At 40.6% G+C, this 20,447-nt stretch overlaps 2 protein-coding genes and 1 pseudogene across 3 annotated transcripts; 2 read left to right on the forward strand and 1 right to left on the reverse strand.

Moving 5' to 3' along the window:
• Window positions 1–103: 103 nt before the first annotated feature.
• LOC149979613 (DNA polymerase iota-like) lies at window positions 104–3,215 on the forward strand (annotated as a pseudogene).
• Window positions 3,216–6,365: 3,150 nt separating this feature from the next.
• LOC110535819 (ras-related protein Rab-27B) lies at window positions 6,366–10,964 on the forward strand. Of its 2 annotated transcripts, none has more exons than XM_021621132.3 (6): window positions 6,366–6,494; window positions 7,807–8,008; window positions 8,274–8,359; window positions 8,562–8,665; window positions 8,909–9,032; window positions 9,848–10,964. In XM_021621132.3, the coding sequence occupies exons 2-6, from the start codon at window positions 7,853–7,855 to the stop codon at window positions 10,032–10,034; spliced, it is 657 nt and encodes a 218-aa protein (XP_021476807.1). In that variant the 5' UTR covers window positions 6,366–6,494; window positions 7,807–7,852; the 3' UTR covers window positions 10,035–10,964. The 2 variants fall into 2 exon arrangements, with proteins under 2 accessions (XP_021476807.1, XP_021476806.1); XM_021621131.3 differs by having other exon boundaries at window positions 6,383–6,494; window positions 7,828–8,008.
• Window positions 10,467–20,316, reverse strand: LOC100135853 (alpha-N-acetylneuraminate alpha-2,8-sialyltransferase ST8SIA3). The gene is made up of 4 exons (XM_021621130.3): window positions 19,363–20,316; window positions 18,390–18,512; window positions 17,666–18,223; window positions 10,467–13,997 (listed from the first exon to the last, which is right to left on the reverse strand). Exons 1-4 carry the CDS (start codon window positions 19,521–19,523, stop codon window positions 13,715–13,717), a joined length of 1,125 nt encoding a protein of 374 aa, XP_021476805.1. The 5' UTR covers window positions 19,524–20,316; the 3' UTR covers window positions 10,467–13,714.
• Between the last annotated feature and the right edge of the window lie 131 nt (window positions 20,317–20,447).

A 20,447-nucleotide genomic window follows, 5' to 3' on the forward strand; every position in this document is an offset into this window, starting at 1 on the left:
ACAGTTATTCATAAGGTTTGAACTGCAAGGTGCAGAAACAGTTAAGTCTGTAAGTAGTGTGTCTGCATTAAGTTTAACTTCAGAATGCTGTCTTGGTTTTAGGATGCATAAAGATGGCAGGCAGGCTCTGACACTTCGACTCACCATCAGGCGCTACTCAGCAACCAACAAACGGTTCAGCCCGGGAGAGCAGGCAGTGACCATCCCCAACCACATTGAGCAGAAGATCAGCTCTGGTATTGGTAAATAATTCTCACACAAATAAGGAGTATATTTTGTCTGTACGTCATTACGATTTGAAAATGGACTACCAATGGCTTTGGCAAATATGTAGTAACTATTGATTAGACCTGCTGTAAATCTACATTTTAATAGTACACTAATTTCTAAGGCTGGATTTCACAGATCTTAAATGGTAGATCAGTTACTGTACATTTAGCAACTTATCCCACTTAAATCTGCTGTGTTGTTCATCAGGCGACAGTGATGCCTTGGCACAGCTGGTCACCATGGCCATGAAGCTCTTCCACAAGATGGTGGACACCAGCACAGGCTTCCACCTCACCCTCCTCAACATGTGCTTCAGTAACATGCAGGCCAGGTTTGCTGCTGTCAGCAAGGCATACATCTGTGCCTTCTTCACACACAGATCTCTTGAGAAAACCCAGGCCTCCTATGTGTCAGGTAAGACATCTGGATTTCACCCATAAGATATCAACTAATATCTCTGTCTCAGGCCTTACCCCTGCAATGTGCACTCCCTATGGGTCATCTTTGGAATTGTAAAAATGTGCATAATTTCTCTCTCTCTCCATCTGCTATAGGATGATCCGTCTCAAAGTGTGCTTGGTAACCTCACAGTGCAGGCTGGGTCTGATGTTGAAGGTAGGACAGAGTGGTTGACTGGTCAGGATGCATCACAGGGGATACCAGACACACCTTCCAACCTTAACATAGCCCTGAGGCCTCCCATCAGCAGCCAAGGTTGGGTGAGTGCTGTGTAGGTGGAACAGTAGATGATAAAAGGACCAACAGTCCTGGTTTGACAGATTTTCCTGGATTGCCCCCAAACATTGACCCTGAGGTGTTCAGACTCCTGCCTGGTGACATCCAGAAGGAATTGTTATCACCTGCCTACCCGAGACCGTCCAGGGCCACCTCAGCTGGAGCCAGCAGACAGCCCACTCATCTCACAACCATCTTTCAGAACAGCCTGCCTCTCTCTCTCAGCCTGTTCCATGCAATCTTAATGACTCATTTCACAGCACTCCCATAGACCATAAATAAACTGCCAAGGGCTTTGACAGACAGCCCAACGCACCAACAACCAACAAACACCAGGAACTCACAGTCACCTCCTTGCAGTCTTCACTCACAGACCGCTTGGAGGAGGGAAACTCCTCTACAGGCCTTGTGTCACAAAGGCAGTCGGCTGACTGTGGATTTCCAGGAAACGTGGATATTCATACAGATACACTATACAGTTCATTCGGAACGTATTCAGACCACTTGAATTTTTCCACATTTTGTTAATTTTCAGCCTTATTCTAAAATGGATTAAGTAGTTTATTACCCTCATCAATCTACACACAATACCCCATATCAACAAAGCAAATGTAAAAAAATAAAAAACTGAAATATCACATTTACATAAGTATTCGGACCCTTTACTCAATACTTTGTTGAAGCACCTTTGGCAGCAATCACAGCCATGAGTCTTCTTGGGTGTGACGCTACAAGCTTGGCTGTGTGCTTAGGGTCGTTGTCCTGTTGGAAAGTGAACCTTCGCCCCCAGTCTGAGGACCTGAGCGCTCTGGAGCAGGTTTTCATCAAGGATCTCTCTGTACTTTGCTCCTTTCATCTTTCCATCCATCCTGACTAGTCTCCTATTCCCTGCCGCTGAAAAACAACCCCACAACATGATGCTGCCACGTCATAGGATGTCACCTTTCCAACTAGTCAGTTAGTCAAATGTTTGCCCTGCTAGAGCTGCCCCGGTAAACTGTAAGTGCTGTTATTGTGAAGTAGAAACATCTAGGAGCAACAACGGGTGGGCCGTGAAGTGGTAGGCCACACAAGCTCACAGAACGGGACCCCAGAGGGCTGAAGCACGTAAAAATAACCTGTCCTCGGTTGCAACTGTGGGAGCAAGCTGTACATGTAGGGACAAACATAATACTGTAGAGCAAAGGTGTACATTAGACCACAAGAGGAAGATACACTTAGAGTGCAATTGCCATTCTGGTAAAAACAGGAAACCAAGAAATAACAGACGTAATGGCCAAAGCCATAAAATGCATAAATATTTAGGGTAAAATGCATTGTCTATTGTAGAGGACAGGAAACCAAAGCAAGGCCATGAGTGCATAGGACAGCTGGACATACCGAGGTCAGAGGGACACACAAGGGAGGGGGTCAGCCAAATTACCAACTGATGGACTATAGACATAGGGCATATATTTTTAGGACATGAAGAGAAGAGACACATAGTCTACTAGTCCTAATAAGGACAGACATACCAAAGAACACACCAAGCTAAACATAAGGGGCCCATAGGATAAGATGGGCATGCATTATTTTTGCGACATGAAGAGGTCCTGCCACCATTATAACTTAACAGAAAGCAGATATGGGCGTTATTGGGCATGAACAAGCAGGAAGCACAGACTGAAAGATAATGGTGGCAGATGGACTGAGGGAAGTAACTTCATTTGCATGTGGGATGGACTCATATGTTGTATGTGTATAAATACAGAGCCAGTGCTCTGGAAAAGGGTGTGTTCCGCAGACCATCTAGGCTTCTGATATGTTTGTATTAAAAGCCTATATTGAATTCACAAGTTCTTGTAAGTGTTATATTTTGAAACGATCCTCCACGACACAACACTCAGTTCCTTAACTGCCTCTAGAAGCAACGTTAGCACAATAACATTTCGTCAGGAGATTGATGGGTTTCCATGTCCGAGCAGCCACACACAAGCCTAAGATCGCCATTCGCAATGCTACGCATTGGCTAGAGTGATGTAAAGCTTGCCGCCATTGGACTCTGGAGCAGTGGAAACGCGTTCTTCCCGTCTCGCTGCCTTCAGACACTAGATAAGGGTTCAGAGGTCAGGGGTTGTCTCTGTGTCCACACGGTGGTCAGGGTGTTTGTAGTGGACAATCAGAGGGATGGCCATTACTGGCCCATTGAGAGGGAACAAGGGCTTTACTAGACTAGGGGATCCAGAATGGACCAGTACAAACACACAGGGAGCAGCTGTACTCTTGATTTACTGGATCGACACTTTCTGTTACATCAGTAAAAATGGTTGCATGGTGTCAATGGAATCCTCTTTTAACGATAAGAGGACGGCACTTAATTACTTTTGATAAATTCAAACAAAGTATATATTTTTTAATTGACAAATCATTTATTAAATAAATAGTTGCTATAAATAACATATTGGCAACATAATATTAACCAACATTTTACAAAAAGCATATTAATCACAATAGCCTTGAGAAAAGATGGTAAAATAAAAATCTTTGGCTACATGACATGCCTATTGTACAAAAAGAGCAAGATGGGTAAATACTTGAATGGACAGACAACAAAAACTATTCCTGTTATGTGTTCATACAAAACAGTCCTACAGTTGAAACATATTTCAAAGAGGATTGTCAGTTGTGTTATCCTACAGCTCCTTCCCTGTCGTCCAATAAATAATCAATCAATATGGTACGTAATCAATACATACAGTGGGGCAAAAAAGTATTTAATCAGCCACCAATTGTGCAAGTTCTCCCACTTAAAAAGATGAGAGAGGCCTGTAATTTTCATCATAGGTACACTTCAACTATGACAGACAAAATTAGAAGAAAAAAAATCCAGAAAATCACATTGTAGGATTTTTAATGAATTTATTTGCAAATTATGGTGGAAAATAAGTATTTGGTCAATAACAACAGTTACTTTGTTATATACCCTTTGTTGGCAATGACAGAGGTAAAATGTTTTCTGTAAGTCTTCACAAGGTTTTCACACACTGTTACTGGTATTTTGGCCCATTCCTCCATGCAGATCTCCTCTAGAGCAGTGATGTTTTGGGGCTGTTGCTGGGCAACACAAACTTTCAACTCCCTCCAAAGATTTTCTATGGGGTTGAGATCTGGAGACTGGCTAGGCCACTCCAGGACCTGGAAATGCTTCTTACGAAGCCACTCCTTCGTTGCCTGGGCGGTGTGTTTGGGATCATTGTCATACTGAAAGACCCAGCCACGTTTCATCTTCAATGCCCTTGCTGATGGAAGGAGGTTTTCACTCAAAATCTCACGATACATGGCCCCATTCATTCTTTCCTTTACACGGATCAGTCGTCCTGGTCCCTTTGCAGAAAAACAGCCCCAAAGCATGATGTTTCCACCCCATGCTTCACAGTAGGTATGGTGTTCTTTGGATGCAACTCAGCATTCTTTGTCCTCCAAACACGACGAGTTGAGTTTTTACCAAAAAGTTATATTTTGGTTTCATCTGACTATATGACATTCTCCCAATCTTCTTCTGGATCATCCAAATGCTCTCTAGCAAACTTCAGATGGGCCTGGACATGTACTGGCTTAAGCAGGGGGACAAGTCTGGCACTGCAGGATTTGAATCCCTGGCGGCGTAGTGTGTTTCTGATGGTAGGCTTTGTTACTTTGGTCCCAGCTCTCTGCAGGTCATTCACTAGGTCCCCTCGTGTGGTTCTGGGATTTTTGCTCACCGTTCTTGTGATCATTTTGACCCCACGGGGTGAGATCTTGCAGATCGAGGGTGATTATCAGTGATCTTGTATGTCTTCCATTTCCTAATAATTGCTCCCACAGTTGATTTCTTCAAACCAAGCTGCTTACCTATTGCAGATTCAGTCTTCCCAGCCTGGTGCAGGTCTACAATTTTGTTTCTGGTGTCCTTTGACAGCTCTTTGGTCTTGGCCATAGTGGAGTTTGGAGTGTGACTGTTTGAGGTTGTGGACAGGTGTCTTTTATACTGATAACAAGTTCAAACAGGTGCCATTAATACAGGTAACGAGTGGAGGACAGATGAGCCTCTTAAAGAAGAAGTTACAGGTCTGTGAGAGCCAGAAATCTTGTTTGTTTGTCGGTGACCAAATACTTATTTTCCACCATAATTTGCAAATAAATTCATTAAAAATCCTACAATGTGATTTTCTGGATTTTTTTTCTCATTTTGTCTGTCATAGTTGAAGTGTACCTATGATGAAAATTACAGGCCTCTCTCATATTTTTAAGTGGGAGAACTTGCACAATTGGTGGCTGACTAAATACTTTTTTGCCCCACCTTATAAGATCAATGTGTCACTCAATGAATGTGGTCATATTGCAGGATTTGAAACGTGTTCTCTGGAGTGATGAATCACACTTTACCATCTGGCAGTCGGAAGAACAAATCTGTGTTTGGTGGATGGCAGGAGAACGTTACCTGCCCGAATGTATAGTGCCAACTGTAAGGTTTGGTGGAGGATGAATAAAGGTCTGGGGCTGTTTTTTATGGTTCGGACTAGGCCACTTAGTTCCAGTGAAGAGAAATCTTAACGCTACAGCATACAATGACATTCTAGACAATTCTATACTTCCAAATTTGTGGCAACAGTTTGGGGAAGGCCCTTTCCTGTTTCAGCATGAAAATGACCCCGTGCACAAAGCGAGGTCCATACAGAAATGGTTTGTCGAGATCAGCATGGAAGAATTTGACTGGCCTGCACAGAGCCCTGACCTCAACCCCATCAAACACCTTTGGGATGAATTGGAACCCCGACTGCGGGCCTCATCGCCCAACATCAGTGCCCGACCTCACTAATGCTCCAACATCTTGTGGCTGAATGGAAGTCCCCACAGAAATGCTCCAACATCTAGTGGAAAGCCTTCCCAAAAGAGTGGAGGCTGTTATAGCAGTAAAGGGGGGACCAACTCCATATTAATGCCCATGATTTTGGAACGAGATGTTCAACGAACAGGTGTCCACTGACTTTTGGTATGTAGTCTAGACCTGGTATAAAAATGATGTACAAACGGTGGGTGACACAATACATGTTACCCCCACATGCCTCCCCACAAGTTCACCTCAAGATGTTGTCCTAATGCATTAGAAAGGGAAAAACTCAGTTTAGAGTATTAGCCAACTTGTTGAGATTCCAGAGAAATAAGAGGGAGAAATTACTTTTAGGGGTGTTTACAAAGCTCCCAGTTTGCTGAGTTCCATTGAAATCCACATAAGAACACATTATTTGTAGACAGGGCCGCAACCCAGTTATTAAAGAGCTTTTTTCCCCCCTGAGAAATACCAGAAAACACAAGGTCTGTGAACACCGCACTCTGTGGTTATTTTTTTTCGCTGGAAACTCCTCCCTTATAGCATGTGAGAGGGGGAAAGGTTCAGGCAATAGCTATGTGTTTGCCAAGGACTGGTTGAGCTCCCTGAATGGAAGTTGGCAGTACCTCTGGCTAAATCGGTAAGATTGAATTTATTTGTCGTTTTTCTCCAATCTTGGTAGAGTGAAGTTCGTGCATTTTGTAGCAGCATCATTGAGTGGCATATTGGTTTACTCATCTCCAGGCATTTCATCAGGCATTGTATTGTCTGTCACACTGTATTGTTGGGGGCATTATAGTTGGCCTACATTTTCTGAAAACCCATTTTGAGACGTTCCTTATGTGCACAATGGCCATTTATCTCCAAGAGAATCTGCATACAGATTAGTTTGTTCTATGGATAACTTGCACATTCTCTGCATACAAAATAAATATTGTCCAATGTCTTAAATATTTCGGGCATCACAGACACATTGGCCATTGAAAGAATTTAATCAGGCCTACTTTTTCTCATCTTTCAATAAAGACACCAGACAACTGAGCAGAAATATCATATTGATAATCCACACTGGAAATGAGTCAGCGTTTTCATATTGGCATCTCATTCCTTTTTCAGTGCCTAAGGAATCTGAGACAGGCCATTTCCAAGTATGATTGGAAATAAAACATTTAAAATAAACTACAAGGTTGTGCTTTTAGACTGTTCCCAACACAATAATGGATCAATTGAAGTCCGCGACGGTAATGATGTGAAAATGTCAACATCCCTTTTGATATTTTCTTCCACTTGATCGTCATACACATACTACAAGATGCTTTGTCGTGCTATTACCCAAATAAAGAGTTACCGGTGTAACTGAATGAGCTACAGGAGCCCAAGGTCTTTCTGCCCTCTTTGTATTCTGTCTCTGTACTATTTGAGAGTGTACTGTATGTAGACAATGAATAGAAGCCACATGTTTAGAGCTTTTTCCTGCAGCTCACACAGGACAGCCACTTGACCGCTCATGTGAAAGCTGGGTCGAGTCATGTGCCTGCTCTGCTCTGATCGGCTTTTAATGACTCGAGTTGTGACGGTCTACGAAGCCCCTGTGATCATGAACCCCCTGACTGGGGATTTCAGCTGTGTGTTAGGCCAATATTTGCCTCTTTGTTCAATCCTTTTAGGGCACTTTGTAGTATACTGGCTATATTTACAGTACTATACAATGAAATTACAATAGCCTATATATGTATGACAGTTTCAAAGTATATTAGTTAAGGGCACGAATCAAGCCATTAATGTCTTCTGGGAGACCTGTATTCAATTTTCTGAATTCCTGGCAATGTAATAGTAATTCCGCTGTATTCATTGTTGCTGTATTAATTGTAAGTGTGGTGAATGTACCACCATTCACAGTAATGTCTGCAATGTCATATTTGCAAGTAAGATATGACTATAATAGCCTACAGTACTTTGGTTTCATATTTTAGGGCAGGTTTGGCACGAGGCTGCACAATGACGACTGATTGGGATTACGACTACCTGATCAAGCTCTTGTCATTAGGGGACTCTGGAGTGGGGAAGACCACTTTCCTCTACAGGTACACCGACAACAAGTTCAACCGCAAGTTCACCACCACAGTGGGAATAGACTTCAGGGAAAAGAGAGTGGTGAGTCGTGCTGCTTTACTTGTGTGCAGCCCATGACATTCCTTTCAAACACATCATTCATGTTCAGTCATCCTTGCTCCACACCAGCTTCCAATGATAATGTGGTTATACAAATCCAAATGTTGAATGTTGGATGGAATAGTAGGGGATCAACTCACAATAAAAAATAGAACATTTGTTGAAAACATATTCCAGAGCCAAAGAGCATGCTTTTGGTCCCAGCTCTTGAGATGACACTTATTCTACAACTGTCTTGTGTCTCCAGACGTATTTGGGGACTGGCTCTAATGGAACGACAGAGAAGACTTTTAAAGTGCATCTACAGCTCTGGGACACAGCAGGGCAAGAGAGGTAGGCCACAACAAGCAGACAGTACATGTGATATCTGTAAGTCTGTCACATTTCACGGTGTTTGCTGTTTTTCTAGGAGTATACTGTATTTAGAAATTCAAAGGCAATTTTGTATCATTGTTAGATGAGCATTTTCAATGGTATAATCCATATCCATAACGTTACCAGTGTTCGAACATTGTTGTAATTGTATAAATTCCAGGTTCAGAAGTCTCACTACAGCCTTCTTCAGAGACGCAATGGGCTTCCTTCTTATGTTTGATCTGACCAATCAGCAGAGTTTTCTGAATGTCAGGAACTGGATGAGTATGTCTCAGCACACGTATCTTCCAAAGCACTTAGATCAATGTCAGCCTATAGTCAGTTTGAATCATCCATTTAGTAGAGCATGTAAGTACAGTACCACATTGATAGTGTATTTTACGTTGTATTTGGCATTATAGTAAATTATCTCAATCTAGCAGGGTAGGTTACTGTTTGTGATTCAAATACTAACTTACATATCCATCAATAACTGGAATTTGATTACCTCTTGTTGTGATTGTTCAGGTCAGCTACAGGCAAATGCCTATTGTGACAGTCCAGACATAGTCTTAGTTGGCACCAAAGCAGACCTCAAAGACCTGAGAGATGTACAAGGAAAACAAGCCAGGGACCTGGCGGACAGATATTGGTAAGTGAGATGGATACCTGCTTGCTCAGGACAAAGTTCTGCTACCTCTGCGAAATGTGATCTGACCATTGGCACGGCTCTCTTCTCCAGCGAACCTCCATGAACTGAGGGTGTTTGAGTTCATAGTTTTAGCACAACTGTAAAGCATTCGTACCAATCTAGAGCGAATGCCCCAAACAGAAGGAGTACTATTGTACTTGAGTCAGTTAGCTACTACCATCCACTCTATAGAGCCTCTTCAGCATCTTTAAAGGCCCAGTGCAATCAAACACGTGATTTCCTGTGTTTTATATATATTTCCACACTGAGGTTAGAATAATACTGTGAAATTGTGAACATTATTATAATGACCTTTTAGTGTAAAAGCTGTTTGAAAATACTGGCTGAAATTTCAGCCTGTTTAGGTGGGATGGAGATTTGGCCTGCCTTTTTAATTCACCAGGTGGTAAATTGAGTTAATAGACCAATAAGAAAGAGAGTTCCAAACCTCTCTGCCAATAACGGCTAGTGAAATTTCCCCCCCTCCCCACTCATACAACTCCCAGACAGTCTGAGAAATGTATCTTTGCTAAGAAGATATTTTTGCTTATTTCTGACCATTTAAATTAAAAACAATCACAGTAAGGTACTTAATTGTTACCCAGAATTGATTTGATATTAAGATTACAAATGGCTGCATTAGACCTTTAAAATAAAAATGACCCTATTAGAAATAAATCACAATTCAACTGAACGTTGTGGCCTTCATCCATTCATTAATAATCACTATAATCAGTATAGTGTTCAGGTTAATAAGTCCCTCCCTTTCTCTCTAGTGTACCCTATTTTGAGACGAGTAGTGCCACAGGGGATGAGGTAGACCAGGCAGTGACCACTCTGCTGGACCTGGTGATGAGGCGCATGGAGCAGAACACAGAGGGGCCTGTGTCAGAGGCTGCCAATGGGAGCGCAGTCATTAACAAAGTGGCCGAAACCTCCACCAGCAGGAAGTGTGCCTGTTAGGATGTCAGCCACATTTCATGGACATGTGGTTGGCTGCATTCAGAATGAAGGACCATTCATTCAAATGTGTAACTATTGCATCATAGGAGTTTTATTATATTGGAGAAGTTCAATTATCCCATCCAGTATTTTAAGGATGTGTATTATCCTCTTCTGTAATAATGTGTGTTTATTTTTGGATTGATAACTTCTGCCCTGGCTATTTATTCCCAACCTGGTCAGCATTATCTTCAGTCTGTACTTGTGATGTATGTTATTGACCAGAAACAAGCAACATAACACACAATCCAGTTTTGTAACATTGTAAAATGATTAAACAGTAAATGAAAGCACCATGTGTAGATCTCAAGCCAATATTTGTAATATGACTAGGCTTTGTGTGATTCTAAATGGTTAAATACTAATCAAAAGTGTTTGAAGAAGAGTCGTATGTAAAAAGTATGTTTCTTTTTTATTTGACACATTGAGGCATCGATGGAAGGAAAATGCAGGCACATACATTTATAATTGACAATATATAATCCAAAACTGATTATGCAACAACTCATTCACAGTCATGGTTACATTTCTTATATATGAATGAGAAAATCTATTATTGTGTTACAAACATAGATAGCAAAGTGCATTACAGGATCCATGAGTTCTACTGTATACGACAAAGAGCACATTTGGTACTTAAGCTTGGTTATTACTGGAACATAATTGTCATGCACATTTAAGAAAGTATAGAAAATGTTTAGAGGTCATAAGTACTGACAGAAAAAAATATGAAATTGTATTAAAACCTACGTCTTAAGAATAAATGCTGTCATTTTAAACACAATTAATGTTGGTTTTACCAATAATTGCCTTTTGACATGAAAATGGCTGGCTGCTTTGATGACTTATCAGTTTGTTCTTATCAAATAAATACATGCAAGCACAAACTGGGGTGATTTGCAATCCGGGATTCTGTTAGTACCATTCCTTTTGAACAGAAACGCGTCTGCACACACATTGGACATTTTGCTCTAAGGAAATGTGGGGGAGCATACATTCTCTTCATTTATGTGAGTAGTACTGTAGTTTTCTTTGGAGATGATCAGTACATGGAAGCATTTAAAGGAGGACATTCATAGAGGCATTATAATTCAACAACAGAACCCATTAGACAAGACATAAAAGGCAAATATACCACACAACTACCCAAGTGTTTTCTATGTCAGGAAATCATTTGACAACACATCAAATAAAAAAACATAAATTGAATGAAATATATTGTTGTACATTGGTTGCCATACTTAAGCCAACATTTTAAATCACATCACATTCAGATAAATGAGTATCTCTTGTTTAATGGGCTTTCTTTGGTGTATTTACTTTTAAGAAATAAACATGAGTGAAAATATAAATCTAATTTAATCTAAAATCGAATCTACACGACCAGGGTATGGACTAAGAGTAAACTACTACCTAACAAATTAATGGCACATTTGTATCATATATTTGTGTCATAATAATGACAGACAGTATTATGATGGGAAAAAAACCCGCTCTGTTCTAAAATACTTCTGTGAGCATGACACCCATGGTCGATGTAATACTGACTAACTTGTCTTTTAAAAGTACCCATAATCTGGTTCATGAGCATAGTAAATCTGAACTCATAAGAAAAATGTTTTAAGGTAAATTCCTAAGATTTTCTACCCCTGCTCATAAGGGCAATCCCATATCTTGTGCATGACATGTACACTATGACGAAACCCTCTGTCTAATAAATACAGCCAACTTGTGGTGTTTTCACCAACCTCACCTCCTTCCCAATGTGTGCATGTGCTGTGAGTCATCATGTGGCTATCATATGGTACCGTTTGAGCAAAGTCAATGTACAGACATCAATGGTTAAATCCTGAAAGCTACAGTACCAATCCATACCCAATCCTCTAACATAGTGGAGCTTGACTTGATACAGTATATGTTTCATGTAACACTTTGTTGAGGAGAGTAAATATAATCTAGAGATATAAAAATAAAGTTACATTAGTTCTTTAATTGTCAGAAAGGTAAAACAAATAATTTTGGTCCCAGTGGTTTGATAGGAATTTCTGCCTTAAAACAGCTTTCATACAATGTTTCTGGTGCTGTTTAAATTAGAATATCAGCACAAATAATTTGTTTGTTTCTTACATGCAGTGTCATTCAATAGTGTATCATGCTCTTTGTACAAGGTGCTACAATTATTCAACAAAACTTAATTTCTCTGGATGATGTCTCAAAGGTCAAAGTAAGGTCAAAGTAATGTATACACCGAGTGTACAAACCATTATGAATACCTTCTCTTTCCATGACATAGACTGAACAGGTGAAAGCTATGATCCTTTATGGATTTCACTTGTTAAATCCACTTCAATCAGATCAGTGTAGAGGAAGGGGGGGGGGGGACAGGTTAAAGAAAGACTTGAGACAATATTAGGAAAGCGTTCTTAAAGTTTTCTACACACCGTGGATGTGGTGAAGACCCTGTGTTGATACATGGGTCATAACATGAGTTCTGTGTTCAGTGTTTGACTAAAACAAAAAAATGCTGTTACGGTATGCACCCCACAACGTAAAGACTGGTTGATGAAATTCCTTCTCCCTTTAGCACCATGGTGTTCAATGGTATTTTGAAAATAGATAAGAGTTGAAGTCGTATGAAACTAAAAACAGAATTCTGACACTTTTTCTGAATGTTTTGCTCAATTCCTCAAGAACAATTCTTAAAGCGGGATGATAACAACAATATATATCCTTTAAAGTGTACTGTAACTAAGCTCAGTCTATGGCTTGGTGTTGGAATGTAGATTATTCATTCGCAAATTTAAATATTACCAGAGCGATCACCAGAATCTCAGTAAAACAGTGGGACTGTGGCTATCGCTACAGTATCTTTATCTAAATAGGGCAGCAATTATATACATTAAGGGGCATTGTAAACAAATCTCACTGCAACAGTAGTTAGCAGTGCAGTGTGCTGGCTGGGCCCATTGGCTGTCTGCTGGCACCTGTGGTACTTCACTGTATGCTAAAAAGGGATGGAAAATAGACAGTGTCTCTGCTTGCACCTCAGTGGGAGCATTTGCATCTGATAAAAAAAACAAAAAAACATTCCTTCTCTTAAATCCTTCCCTGAGACTAAGCAGTGATATCAAAAGAACAATCAAATCCCTTTGAAATAAGGCTATAGCCTAATAATAATTATGCCCCCCACCTCACCCCTACATTCTGGAAAAAACTTTCGTTTGGAAATAGTGATTATTTTTCATAAAATGTACGTGTGTTGTATTGATCTATTTATCCCAATAATTATGATAGCAATGCAAATAATGTGATGTGAAATATTGTATGATAAGTACTATGATAGTGTGACATAATATATTAAGCATCATAATGACATCAACCAGTAATCAACATTTGAAATACTGTGCCATGTTCCTCGCAACCTAAAGTGTGAATTACATACCCTATGACGAAGCTGAAAGGCAAGATGCAGTGGTGGTATGATGGTGTGTTTCTGGAGTGAAAGAGTAATACATCTTACTACTAAATCATGCATTGTCTGCTTCGAGTCGCAAAATATGTTACGTGAGCGCAAGGTCAGCTGCTGTGTTGGAGCTCCACCAAATTAATTTCTTGACGCACTGTCACCAAGGCTGGAATGTCTAAGAACAGTGTGAAAGGCTCAGCTTGGTCACACCTTCTCCATGCATCTTGTAAAGCAGCTTAAACTCACTGGGCAGCTGGTGGGTCTCCTGCCACTTGGTGGTGAACTTGGTTCCTTTCTTGTCGTAGTAGTGGTAGGGCAGCTCCTTGCCTGTGTTGGGATCCCAGCCGAAGGGCCAGAAGCCATACAGATGGATCTCCTCACACATGGCCGAGGCCAGAGTGTACATGAGGATACCAGTGCTGAGTCGCTTCGGGGACAGGTTCTTGGTCTTCCAATATCTATGGGGGAAAAGTAAACACTTTTTGGACAATGAAGTGTTCGACAGATGGCAAAAAAGACAGTCAGAAAAAATCATACGGAATAAAGTTTTGAAGTGTCTGTCCTATATCTAAGCGATATAAGAAAGCTTAAGAAATATTTTAGCTTTTTTTTGGCACACAACTACCTCCATACTTCCATTCGTGTTACCTTCAGACAATTCCCATGACACTTGTGTGTGTCATAGAGCAAAACAGAAAGTCCCCCCTTTCCATAGTGGGGTCCTATTAGTTTTGTAAGCCAAACTGTTTGGACGCTACAGATGTTTTCATGAAAAGATCGATATTCGGTATGTCTCATGGGCTGACAAACACAGCTGTAGCTCGGCCACTTTCCGGATATGTCTAGCTTAAACTGACAAGATTTTGATTGAGTTTTTTATTATGTTACTTAGATAGACTCTTAAAAATAACCTAATTTGTTTTTTTGGTTAACTCAGCACTGGGTAAATATTGGACAGAACCCACGGTGGGTTATTTTGACCCAGCCAGTTGGTTTGCGTGAATAACCCAACATGTTGGGATGTTAGGATTACCCAAACATGGGTTAATTTAACCATCAGTTGGGTTTTATTCACTTTCATGATGGGTTGACCCAGCAGCAGGTCTTTTTTTTTTATGTAATCCTTATTCTTTTCAGAAGGTATGGCTTATTAAGGGTGTAGCTTTCAGATAGTTATTTTTGGTCACCCATGAGAGTAAATGTCATGCCTGTTCATTTGTTCTGTTCTTGTCACGTTCTGACCTCTATTTCTGTTGTTTTGTATTTATTTAGTATGGTCAGGGCGTGAGTTGGGTGGGCAGTCTATGTTTGTTTTTCTATGTTTTGGGGCATTTCTATGTTTTCGGCCTAGTATGGTTCTCAATCAGAGGCAGGTGTCATTAGTTGTCTCTGATTGAGAATCATACTTAGGTAGCCTGGGTTTCACTGTGTGTCGGTGGGTGATTGTTCCTGTCACTGTGTTGTCACAGGATAGGCTGTATAGGTTTTCACGTTCCGTTTGTTGTTTTGTAGATTTGAGTTATTTCATGTATCGTTCAGTTTTCCATTAAAGAACATGAATAACCACCACGCTGCTTTTTGGTCCGCTTCTCCTCCTACAGACGAACGTCGTTACAGTTCTATTGTATTACATGTTAAGATTGTAGAGTGTAATTTTAAATGTTCCTTAAATATTTTTGGATATTAACATTATTATATACATATTGTAATAAAGTGGTAGCTATCTCAACACTGGAACTTACATAGGTTCTTCAAGATGGAATCCGCAGTAGTGGGAAACAGCGCCAGTGGCCACCCCACCACCAATGTTTTGTTTATTTACATTTTTAGATTGGAGGAGTGTTGCACAGCATGATAAAAAATCATATTGTGCTCTTCTATCTCGCATCCAATAAAAAAAAACTTATTTGCTGTTGTAATATCACAAACGAATGTGGCTGTTTCACCATGAAGGACTCCAGCTTTAAAGGTCCCATTCAGACATTTTTATCTCAATATCTAATCATTTCTAGGTGTCAGTTAAGTACCTTACTGTGATTGTTTTCAATAAAAAATAAAATACAAATAAAAGCTTCCTAGCAAAGACTCTAGCAAGAATTGTGCTAGGACTGTCTGGGAGTGGTCTGAGTTGGGAGCGTAAAACACAAAACTAGAGGTCAACCGTTTATATTTTTTCAACACCGATACCGATTATTGGGGGACCAAAAAAGCCTATACCGATTAATCGGACAATTTTTTATTTATTTATTTGTAATAATGACAATTACAACAATAATGAATGACCACTTATTTTAACTTAATATAATACATCAATAAAATCAATTTAGCCTCAAGTAAATAATGAAACATGTTCAATTTGGTTTAAATAATGCAAAAACAAAGTGTTGGAGAAGAAAGTAAAAGTGCAATATGTGCTATGTAAGAAAGCTAACGTTTCAGTTCCTTCCTCAGAACATGAGAACATATGAAAGCTGGTGGTTCCTTTTAACATGAGTCTTCAATATTCCCAGGTAAGAAGTTTTAGGCTGTAGTTATTATTGGAATTATAGGACTATTGCCCTCTATACCATTTGTATTTCATTAAACTTTGACTATAGGATGTTCTTATAGGCACTTTAGTATTGCCAGTGTAACAGTATAGCTTCCGTCCCTCTCCTCGCTCCTCTCTGGGCTCGAACCAGCAACACAACAATAATTAGCGTGCGCTAACTAGCTAGCCATTTCACTTTGGTTACACGAGCCTCATCTCGGGAGTTGATAGGCTTGAAGTCATAAACAGCGCAATGCTTGACGCACAACGAAGAGCTGCTGGCAAAACGCACAAAAGTGCTGTTTGAATTAATGTTTATGGAGCCGATGTGAAATGGCTAGTTAGCGGTGGTGCGCGCCAATGGCGTTTCAATCGGTGACGTCACTTGCTCTGAGACCTTGAAGTAGTGGTTCCCCTTGCTCTGCAAGGGACGCAGCTTTTGTGGAGCGATGGGTAACGATGCTTCGAGGGTGACTGTTGATGTGTGCAGAGCGTCCCTGGTTCGCGCCCAGGTCGGGGCGAGGGGACGGACGTAAAGTCTATACTGTTACATTTACGCAGCTGGTTCTGTCTACCACCGCTCAGTCAGATTATATGCAACGCAGGACACGCTAGATAATATCTAGTAATATCATCAACCATGTGTAGTTAACTAGTGATTATGATTGATTGTTTTTTATAAGATAAGTTTAATGCTAGCTAGCAACTTACCTTGGCTTACTGCATTCGCGTAACAGGCAGTCTCCTTGTGGAGTGCAACGAGAGAGAGGCAGGTCATTATTGCGTTGGACTAGTTAACTGTAAGGTTGCAAGATTGGATCCCCCGAGCTGACAAGGTGAAAAGCTGTTGTTCTGCCTCTGAACAAGGCAGTTAACCCACCGTTCCTAGGCCGTCATTGAAAATAAGAATGTGTTCTTAACTGACTTGCCTAGTTAAATAAAGGTATATAAAAAATGTAATACAAAAATCGGCAAATCGGCGCCCAAAAATACAGATTTCCGATTGTTATGAAAACTTGAAATCGGCCCTAATTAATCGGCCATTCCAATTAATCGGTCGACCTCTACACAAAACTAGCTGTTATTGGCCGAAAGGTTTGTGACTCTCTTTCTTATTGGTCTATTAACTAATTTCCTGCCTGGTGATGTGACCAGGCAGGCCAAAACTCCATCCCACCAGGCGGTCTTGGCAAAGTGCTCTTTAAGGAACATAAAACCTCTGTAAGCCTTCTGTGAGCCTCATAAAAACTTCAAACTGCCAGTGTTCAACCTTAACATGCAGTAATAATATAACAGAACAGATTAACAGGAATAACATTTACTTTCACAGGTGGCTATCTGAAAGCCACACCCCTACTAAGCCACGCCTGCAGTCTATTTCAATAACCCAGCATCAATAACCCAGCATTAAAACCCAACCTTGCTCTTTTAAAAGAAAACAACCTAAGTGACCCAATGCCTACAACCCAGCAGTTGGGTCATTTTTGTGTGTACAGTATGTAGGAACAATGGTGTCTGAAAGTGAGAACAAAACCACCAATGACAGTTCTGATTCCCAGAACTCTGGCACAATAAACTCAGTCTCTCCATACTCACTTGTTGACATCCTGCATGATGTTTCCAGGCCAGGCCAGCTCGATTTTCAGCTGCCCCTTGTGCTCAACAAAGAAGTCCACCAGGGTCCGTGTGACGGTGGCCGAGGTGTGGAGGAAAAATGCAGGGATCCACAAAATGGCCCCCTCCAGCTTCTTCAGGTTGAGGAAGAAGTTGTTGCGGTCCTGGATGGTCAAAAGGTTGTTGTAGTACCTCTCCAGGATGCTGGGGTTAAAGGTGGTGAGGTTGGTCTTCCGGCCCACATCCTTGTAGTAGGAGTCGGTAGGGGCGAAGTTGCAGCGGAAGATAAAGTCGGCACTGTCGATCTCTGGCCCACAGTGACTGCCTGTCAGGATCCCACTGTTACCCACCACGGCACACACGTTGTAGTGCTTGTTCTGGATGGGTGAAGCATCAGGAAGCAGTGACTTCAGGTTGTTGCTTATAGAGAAGACATACTTGTGACTGGAGTAGTCAAAGTGCATCAGCTGGCCGACGCGCACACCATTCTTGGTGAGGGAGAAGTTGTTGGCCACATCAATGTAATGGAAGATCTCTTTCCTGAAAAGTTGTAAACAGATCAAAATATCAGCTCACAGCTGCTGTTTCAACTAAATGCAATGTTGCAATGTAGCCAACTGCAAACGACAAATAAACTGAAATGTTCTACTAAACACATAAACAGTATTCTGTTTAAACCGAATAATAATAATAATAATAATAATACCTTTGCTGATAAAAAGCTGTCCTATTGAATTTCCATTTGGAGGGTTTCCCTTGCAGCTCCTCGTTCAGAGCATTGGTTAACGGGATGAAGGATGGGTCCAGGAAATTCATGGCAAACTGTGACCTGAGAAGAAAAGGGTTTTCCTTAGTAAAGAGCTATTCATATTGTCAGCATGTCCAAGCCAACTCATAGCATGCATTCATGTGTGGACTTGTAACAGTATAGGCACAATAACATCTAGCAGCACCTTGGACTGTCAAGGGTGTGTATACTGGTGGCGAAATCAGATGCAGGAGAGCAGAGTTTTGTGAACAGGCGCACACTTTTTTTCAGGCTGGAGTGAACAAACAGACGGACGCAAACTGCGTCAAAACCTCCTGCAAAAAGGCAAAAGTGCAACGCGCGAAAAAACACTCACCAAAGCTAATGTACCAAATGAACATACGTGCAAAAGCACGGAACATGGAAACATAGCCTGGCGCGTCACAATAACCACATAACAATATATATATATATATATATATATATATATATATATATATATATATATATATATATATATATATATATATACCATATATATTGTAGTATATTGGGGGGGGCAAAAACCTACTGTCGATGATTCTACAGTTGAAATGTCATTAAACATCTAATGTAAGGCTAATTAATTGAGGCAGGGGTTTGCATTAGAGTTAGGCTACTTCCGCTTGCAGAGGAATTATTATTTATTTTGATTATTTATTCAGGCCCTGATTCCTCTAATACAGTTGGCCATATAATGCCATAGCATACAGAACAATGTAGACATAATCAATCATAAAGATTACGTTGGAAAAAAATGTACCGCAATGTACCGCGTGCGCCTTGTCAGAATGAAATAAATCACATATTATCAGACCATTTCAGGATTTTTACATGCGTCATATCAACATAAAAAATGATGAGCTTCCAAATCTTGGTTTAGCTTACTCACCGAAATCCTGCGTGGAACATTATCCGTGGTCCTCCCATATTGTCATTTTTTGTGGAAGAGAAGATGCTGTCCTTTCTAATGGACACATAACTTATTAAGGATAAAATGAGAAGAGCAACCATCAATATGACCAGACCCAGAGCGTTTGCGATGCGGACCATCTTGGAGCGTTTTCATTCCTTGAAGAATAGCGATGGAAATGTGCCAGCCTTCATCACCTCGATTCTAGATGTTGATTTTGGCTATACATATTCGTATTATGACACAAAATAAACATGCTTTCCAATGTAAAATGGACGGCAAATATGCAATGTGGTTGAAATGGCAGTTAGCGATTTGTCTTCGTGCACTCACATCATCCCTGCTGCCTTGCCTTGCCTTCGCGCTGAACTGAATTCTCTCCAGGCAGCCAGATAAATACCATTAGGGCGATGCATCTGAAATTCACGTCAATGTATCAATCCAGCAAAATTCTCACCGGTCTCGGCTACGCAATCTCTCCCCATTAAATCATTCCACATATTCCGGTGCAAATGGAGAAGTGTTTGTTGAGCCCAGATGAAAATACGACTAAAAGTGTCATGACTGTATTACATCTCCTTGGTTTAGAGACGGGAGCAATAAACTTAATGTGTTATGCATACCATCGAATATTACTTGCTGACTGTACAAAATACTGAATCACATAATATTTTGCAAATGTGGAAGCCTGATCAGCATCTGATTAAGGGATGTCCCTACGAATGCTAAAGTACATCTCATTAACAGTAGCATATCAGTTTAAAGGTCCAATGCAGCCGTTTCATTTACGATAACAAATCATTTCTGGGTAAAAAATTAAGTACTTTACTGTGATTGTTTTCAATTGAAATGGTCAAAAATAAACAAAAATAGCTTCTCAGCAAAGAGCAATTTCTCAAGCAATAATTTCCTACAACTGTCTGCGCATGGTCTGAGAGGGAAAGGGGAAAATAGCTGTTATTGCCAGAGAGGTTTGGAACTAATTTCTTATTGGTCTTTAACTAATTTTACTGCAGGCAGGCCAAAACTCCATGCACCAAAACAGGCTGACATTTTCAAACAGC

Source organism: Oncorhynchus mykiss, chromosome 11 (genome assembly GCF_057628025.1).
Source record: "Oncorhynchus mykiss isolate SJ-2025 chromosome 11, ASM5762802v1, whole genome shotgun sequence".
Taxonomy (NCBI): domain Eukaryota; kingdom Metazoa; phylum Chordata; class Actinopteri; order Salmoniformes; family Salmonidae; genus Oncorhynchus; species Oncorhynchus mykiss.